The following is an 8,074-nucleotide window of genomic DNA, read 5'->3' as shown; positions in this document are numbered from 1 at the left end:
AAATGGCGGTCTAAATAATTCTTGATTAGTTTCCGAACTAAGGTACTTAAAGAATCGCCCCCAAGTGCACAGACGGGTCGAGCAATGATTTGCCAGCCGGATAAATTATTATTTTATCGAGGAAAATTAGATTTGTCGCGAAAACATGTAACTAACTGTCTGGAATCTGGAATCCGTGTAGATATTGACTGAGTTGCATGTTCCAGTAGAACAGCCTTCGATTATCTGCTGAGCATCTATTTGCATCTATTTTCAAACTGATTTATAAATTACCTTTTTATTTTCTGAGCTATTAGTTTATTTGTTTATTTATATTCATTAATTAATTAACCTACTGAATAAGTTATCTCTTTATCTATTGTTTTACACCATTCATTTGGTAAGTTATCAATCAAGCAGTAGTTATTTCTTTAGTTTTTATTATTTTTTTCAGTTAAATTATTAATAAACCTTTCTGATGTTGGATTCCCCTGCTCCTAGACTTTCACGTACCACGGTGACCGAGTTGCACTTTACCAGTGGCGTTAAGGTAAACACGTGCTACACGTGCTTCTGTTTCACGTGTTGACTGACCCACTCACCGCATTCTTTTCAAGTGTCAAAAACTGGTCTTTTATATGCACAGGCGTAGGTGTTAAGGACAAGAGGAGCTTAGGTAATGCTTCCCCTGCCCGCCCGCCTCCCCCCCCCCCCCCTCACCTCCACTCAACACACAAAAATCTTACTTAGTATGCACCTAGGTTCAGCTAGGTTCTCTCCAAGCAAATTTAAAACAATTTTCAATGGCATCATATTACCAAGTTTGTCTATCTTAACGCAAAAATGCACGTTCTTTTTAAAAGTTTTAATGTAATCGCCTTATGTGCCGTGCGTTATAGGACTATGTGTTGTAATATTTTACAGCTCATGTGACAGTAATGGTAGTCAGCTAGGAGCCGTAGTCCGCCCCCCCCCCCCCCCCCCCCCTCCTTACATGTGATATTTGTCCTATACACTAACCCCAATATTCCAACTAACACTAACCTGTAGTAATCATATGGGAGCCCGGGCTTCCATTCCTAGGACTACCATTCCTGTCACACCTGTCACACCTGTCAAGGTGATCAAATGTGTGCTTACTGGAGGTCAACTGGTGCACAACAGGAGGAACAGCAACATTCTCCTCACACCTTCCGCTTTCACCACATACCTGGTGTCCAGTGCTCACTTTCTCAAAAATAATTTTCGGTCGGTTTTATCCTTTTCAAAAAAAATGAATTGGCAGAGAAAGATAGCTTTGCAGGATTTGTAGGCAAAGAAAATATAACTTTGGGACATTTTGAAACGCTGATAGTACATCTTGAAATGGGTCATTTGAAAAAACAAGATAAATATTAAAAAACCGTAGTTGCCCTTTGTCAAAGTACACAAGTCAAAATCTGCGTAAAATGTTAACCTTTAATTTGACATCAATACAATTTACTCACCATTTGGAAGAAAAGAAAACCGCTCTTATATTTGTCAAAAGTTAAAAAAAGTGATTAAAACTTTGATTCTTGACTGGTTAGAAGGTGCAATGTCAGACACAAAAGAGGCCACTGGCCTAGCTTCGGCGTTGCCCGTTCTCTTTACCCAAGACAGATTAAAGAGTGCAGTTAGACAAAACTAAGCGTTTCTCTGAACCCTATATATTATTGTCAAGAATACACGTTTACTGTTAAATATCTGGCTTAATTCTCTCGGCATTTTCACACCCTTGTTCTCTCACTCCTTAGCAAAAAATTTGTATCCGTGAGATATGGTTGAGATTAATGTTGAATCTTTTAAAGTCGTCAGATGATAAGCAAGATCGGTACACGGCGAAAGATTGTGTTAGTTGCGAAGCGGTTGCGACGTGGTTGTGACGCTGTTGTGGTACTTGTACATGAATATTTAAGCCTTCCACATGCTGCTCGTCTTTTTCTTGAGGATTACAATTATCAACCATGCCAAATTGTTAGAGTTAATAGTATGAAGCAAGGAAATAAACAAGTGCTTTAAGTATTTTAAGGTAGTTCTACCATGACGATGAACAGTACATTGGAAACCAAAGTTGAAATAAATCTTACTTCATTCTGTGGAATATATACATACTGTATAAAAATGCATCTTTTTATTGCATAAAAATATACCCACGCACGTACTTAAAATGATTAAACTGAAAATGCAGAATTATATCAAATTATTCTCAATTGTGGGGCATGTACAAGTGGAAACAAAAATGGTTAGCCTAGTTATGTTGTAGTCTGCACATTTTCGATCACGATAATCAGTAAGTGGGAACAGTTTTTAAATCATCCATGTTGTATGTAAAAGCTGAGAATAGAACTGCTACTCTTCTATGCTGCCTGTTTTCTTAGTCTACAGTATATAAGAACTAAATCTCTCTTTCATAACCAAACATCTCACTGTCCACCTTATAAACGTCCCATAATTTCTGCAAAATGGATGCCGAGACATTTTTATAGTATTCCTTCCAAATGATGGAGCTGCTCGTATTTTGTCGGGATTTTGGGTACTGAATATCTTCATCCGCTCTCACCAACCGCAGTACATTGTTTGCGTCCTCTTCTATGGAGCTGTAGTGACCTATGACGTCATAGTTTACGTCACAGGGATTGCACAGTTTATGGTACTGCCTCCAGTGGCGGTCTAATTCAACTTTTTCGTTTTTGGCTTTTTTAACAATATACCGTGCATAACCGTCGTAGGAAATCCCTAGACCTGTTTTCAGGGCACCGAGGTTAATCTCTTTTTCAAATTTCAGGGCAATTTCACGCCCAACTCCGTGACTGTAATATTCGTTTCTGCCTTCCAATTTTGACTTGAACGCTGAAACGAGTCGTTCGAAAGGATGACGGACAAAAATCACTTTTAGGTAATTTTTAAGGCGAAACTCTATACCGTTGTCTGTGAATCCTTTGAGGGCGGGGATAAAGGGGCGGAGCGGCCCATGGACACGCCCACCTTCGATTTTATTATAAATTGTTTTGTCAACGTTTCCATTAAGAGCTAGCAGCACACGGCGCCAATTTGTGCAGCCGATCTTTGGAATCTCACACCATATTATCCCATGGCGATCGTCAACGAACATGAAGTCGGTGACAATAGACCGATTGAACATCTGTTGTTTGGCAGACGGTCTGCCAGGGTGGTGATTGACGCACGTCTGCTCTGCTGTCCTCCTTCGTGATTGGATGAGCTGTGCCCAGTCTTTTGGTACATGATCCCATGCATAAGTCCTACAGTCAGTCTGCAAAGAAAATGGCCAAGTGATCACTGTTAACCTTTTTTTTTTTTTAATTATGAATAGTGAAAACTACTCTCAGAGAAAAATTTAATTAGACGACAAATTTTGTCAATGATCTCTATTTAGACGACAGAGAAAAAACGGTAGGCCTACTTTTCAAGACCACACAAAATCTCCAAGAAATCAATAAACATCTCACAGCTTCTTTCAATTAATAAGACTATATACTTTCCTCAGAATACAGCTCTTTACATACATCTCCCATAATGAAAATAGTGCGTGCTGCGTGCGTTTTCCTATTATCAAGAAAAATCTCAATCTTTTTAAAATTACAAAATGGAAGAGAGGGATCCTACTGTTTACTTCGCATAAAAACGCGTTGTACAGGTACCTTGAAATACAAGATCGACAGTAGACATGCAAAGGCAGCTCAAACTGACGCTTTGTAAATGCAAAACATACCTTCAAACTAGGTACGATTTTCTCCTCTGACAGAAATGCTAAGTTTTTTGCTGAAACAAAATGAAAGTAGACAGTATAGGCTCTTTTTGTCTCCAAAAGATTTGTTATAATGGCTAACATAACATCTTATAGGAAGCATTTTTCACATTTTTAGAAGAATGATTGTGAAGCCTGGCATTTTAACACAAAATTCACACTGATTCACTACCAAACTTACCTGTTCCATAAAGTAAAAACAAGAAAACTAGACAGGGCAACAGTCCGATAATGATAACAGGCAGACGACAAATACTAAGCACGGAGGGGAGTCTCCATCTTAAGACCATATCCACAGCCGCGTTGCCTTCAAGCAACCTCCAACTTTCACGTGTTTCTCGGTAGTTTTTGTCGATCCCGGAACGCAGCTTTTTGGGTATAAATGTGCTTCAAACTCGTCTTTCAGTTCTTTTCATCAAATCACCACATCTAAGCAGGACTTCCAATAGATTTGTGTTCCGTACGTGTTGAAGGTTCTTCCATGAACTAGCTCGACCTCTCTGGCGTGTATATTCATCACAGGTTGCAGAGATATATCTTTGTAGAGAAACACGATGTGAATGACTTACTTTTACGGTAGATAAAAGCGCCATTGTCTCTGACCAACGTGATAATAGCGGGTCGTCACGCGCTGTGAATGCAACAGAGGACGGGGAAGATAAAAACACAATCTTTATTCATTAGGGACACAAACAGAGGAGGACGTGGTGGGCACGCGTCCGTTTTGAGGTGCCCCTTTCTCCAAAAATATGACTAGACAAACAAGGCGAACTCGAGCAATTCTTAGACTGCCCAGCATAAAATAGTATGATCGTCTTCGTTTACTATTTCATATTTACCGACCGAGGCGAAGTAAATAAATTTTAATAAATTGTTTTTTGTCTTTAATGAAGCTTCTGTCCCGACATTCGCATCATATAATTATCGTTATTATCTCTGTACGTGATAAATGTAACATGCACACTTCCATTGTAAGTGCAGTGTTGAAAGTTCAAGTACATGTTAGCTTTAAACTGACTCCCTTTCTGTAACTTTCAGATGCCGACGAATCGTCTAAGGGCGCATTCCCATAGATTTTACATCGATCTATCAGACAATCTGTCAGATAATTCGGCTTAAATGTCTGTCCCACCTACTACAAGCTGTAAGGGGGTAATTAGCTTTCGTGCCCGCTCGGCTGACAGCTATTTAGCGTGAACCCCCAGGGAGTTAGGTCGATCTAGTTGGATCTATCTAATCTATGGGAATGGGGTCTAAAGCAAAGAATATCTCAAGTATAATAGATAAATAGATATAGATATGTATTTTTACATCTTATATATTAAATTCATTAACTCAACTTTCAACTAAGATAATAAACTCGAGATGTGGAGAGAGAGAGAGAGAGAGAGAGAGAGAGAGAAAGAGTCAGTCAGTCATCAAGTTAATTCATGAATACCAACACAAAGACATGTTAAATTATTTTATTGAAACAGCCTTTGTAAATCTGAATGTACAATAAAGTGACCCACTAATACGCATTCCAAATCTAAATTTTGATTTGAAAAGGATAATCATATCTTAACCTGTACATTAACATTATAGCGCTGTATACATCCTCAGTGCTTTCAGAAATAAGAAAAATAAAATAAAATAAATCAACTTTAGATGATACCTATCTCCTATTCTAGTTGAGAAGCGTACTTCAGGTTTTATCTATATACATATATATCACTACATAGCAGCAAAACTCCAGTTACCGTGCTTTCAGAATATAAACTACATACAGGCACTTGCTCTATTTTCTTTACAAGTGTAGTAAAAGTGTACTTTAGTGTCTATGTGGTCTAATCTACAAATTGGGCCATAATAGATCAGTATCAAAACTCAACCATTTTCTAATCTCAATTCACAAAGAGAACATAAATGCAAGTCTACAAGTGCTGTGACCAACCTGCTGACGACTGTCTCTGCACCTAAATACAAATAAACAAAACAAATGTTTTAATCCACAGAGGAATTAACATAAACCAGAAAACAGTCTTGCTCCCAAAAACTTGCAACTTCATATCTTGGTCTAAGTTAAAACTGGAGTAAACATGCCTTGTATTCACCCCAGCTTCCTATCCACAGCATCTCCATATCAGTCTCCATTCAGAATAGGGGACTAACTAGTCCGAGGGTCGAATATGACCGACCCACTTGAATACTTCCCCACGGGATATCTGTTCAGTGTCTATTAGCGGATTAGGCGGCAAGCTTTGAATTGGGTTCCATATTTGACCCTCGGACTAGTTAATCCCCAATTCTGAATGGGGCCTTAGTGTCCATATTGACATAATACACCATATACATATACATATATACATATGTTGACTGCACCTTAAGTTACAAGCAAACTAATTCTACTTGTTAATATTACACCCATCTATAACTTGGCCTCATGGTATCATTAGTATTTTCTTGTATATATTATGAAATAAAGCATACAATCCACTCCCTAACTATTTCATAACAAAACAAAACAAGATTACATTATGGGAACATACTGTGATAACTAATGAAATATCACATCCTGAATATCAAAGGCCAGTGAGGGCTCCTCTTTATCATTGGCATGCCACTGCGCTTGCTCCAATGAGCAATACTGGCAATATAGTATGACAGAAGAGAGTTTTCAGAAACCTCTGGAACTTGGGTGCTTGTGGAAACAACAGAGGCATGCTGATAACAGAGGTCAGTTCTTCCATTGACCTCTGACATTCAGGATGTCTTACTGAGAGTTTGTAGGAATACTGGGGATATACTGTCCTATATTGACGAGACTGAATATCATGTGTTCTATAAAACATTAGAGACAAAATCTGAATATAGTTTGATAATTTTGAAACCCTGACCCAATATACAAGTATTGAATTGTGTGCTAAATGGGCATAATATGTGACCTCAATAACCCCTCCTCCCCTCCCCTCTCCACTTGTCACCTTCCATGATATAGAATATGCAAAGCAGCTCCTGCTGTATATTATGTAGATTATGAAAAGCAGCCCCTTCTATGTATAACAAATAACATCACCAGGGACTGGTTCAGCAAAAAAAAACTTGAGACTGTAAGGTGGTCTTAATTTTTAAACTTAAATTTTAGTCTACTTCAATTTGGGATAACAGTAATACTGAAACAATGAAATAGACCAACTTTTGTTCTAAAACATCTTATTTAAACGTCCAAGTAGAGTGTACACAATCAATTTTTGGTCTCAAGTTCTTTTTTAAAACCAGCCCTGGGTTCAAGTAATAGCTCTGGTGAGCATTAGCAAGTAAACACAGTTAAAGCCATCAGTGTAGCAGACTTGCAACAGACAAAGAAGGAATAATTGCAATTCTCCAAACTATTCTTTTCTTTTTTAATGTACAATAATCAAGCCATTTATAATCCACAACAAAACACGTGTAGAGAAAAATAAGCCCTGATCAGGTAATCAAAACAACCTAAACAAACTACAACTTACCAAGCTTTGGTTACTGGGAATATACTGGCTATGAAATACTCAGCTGTTATATAACAAAGAGAACTACAACACCTGAATATCAAAATCAACTTTTTGGAATGATAAAAAGCTACAACCGTGACACTTTACAAATGTATAGAAATTATGAAAATGCTGCTTAAAAAGTTGTGCTCGCCACAATTTCAAAATTGCCTACAATATTTCAGTCCTGCTCCACAAGGTTTGATTTTACCAAGAATTGCACAAAGGAGAAATGTTCTTCCAGTCAAGCTCACCCATCAAAAAGATCATTTACATATGAATAAAATAAATACATTCAAAAAAGGAAACCTCCCACATGTAAATCTAACATCCAGTTGCATTGCTTATTTTGTACATTTTTTACAACTCTACTGGTAGAAAAAACTCTGGTGGACAGCCAATGTTTCACAGAGCATCGTAAGGCAGAACACGCAGAACGTGACAACACCTTACCTTCCTGTGATAAACCTGCATAATAATCTCAAGCCCCTTTCACACTGTACCACACACTTTTCTGTTTCACACCACTTGAGAAATTGACAAAATAATATTCTGGCTCTTGCATAAGGGTGTCATTTTCAAAAATCCCTATACTCAACATGGCTTGTCAACTAGATTAAATCTGATAGGTCAAAATATCTAGAGGTGAACCTGTGAAAGTGAGTGAAACCCCCAGAGTGTTATAACAGGTAATGACCTGTTAAATATGTGGAGAGTACCCCCCCCCCCCCCACCCCCCACCCCCAATAGTGTAGTAACATGTTAGGACCAGACAAAGTAGTATGAAGCAGAAAAGTGT

At 38.1% G+C, this 8,074-nt stretch overlaps 1 protein-coding gene across 2 annotated transcripts; it reads right to left on the bottom strand.

Moving 5' to 3' along the window:
- Window positions 1-2,116: 2,116 nt before the first annotated feature.
- LOC106172516 (carbohydrate sulfotransferase 8) lies at window positions 2,117-4,340 on the bottom strand. Of its 2 annotated transcripts, XM_013553266.2 has the most exons (3): window positions 3,948-4,336; window positions 3,731-3,780; window positions 2,117-3,271 (listed from the first exon to the last, which is right to left on the bottom strand). In XM_013553266.2, exons 1-3 carry the CDS (start codon window positions 4,054-4,056, stop codon window positions 2,396-2,398), a joined length of 1,035 nt encoding a protein of 344 aa, XP_013408720.2. In that variant the 5' UTR covers window positions 4,057-4,336; the 3' UTR covers window positions 2,117-2,395. The 2 variants fall into 2 exon arrangements, with proteins under 2 accessions (XP_013408720.2, XP_086868148.1); XM_087012022.1 differs by lacking the exon at window positions 3,731-3,780 and having other exon boundaries at window positions 3,948-4,340.
- Window positions 4,341-8,074: the final 3,734 nt, after the last annotated feature.

This window comes from Lingula anatina, chromosome 4 (assembly GCF_051362555.1).
Source record: "Lingula anatina isolate TDL-2025a chromosome 4, LinAna3.0, whole genome shotgun sequence".
Taxonomy (NCBI): domain Eukaryota; kingdom Metazoa; phylum Brachiopoda; class Lingulata; order Lingulida; family Lingulidae; genus Lingula; species Lingula anatina.
This window is presented reverse-complemented; position numbering and strand designations above follow the sequence as displayed.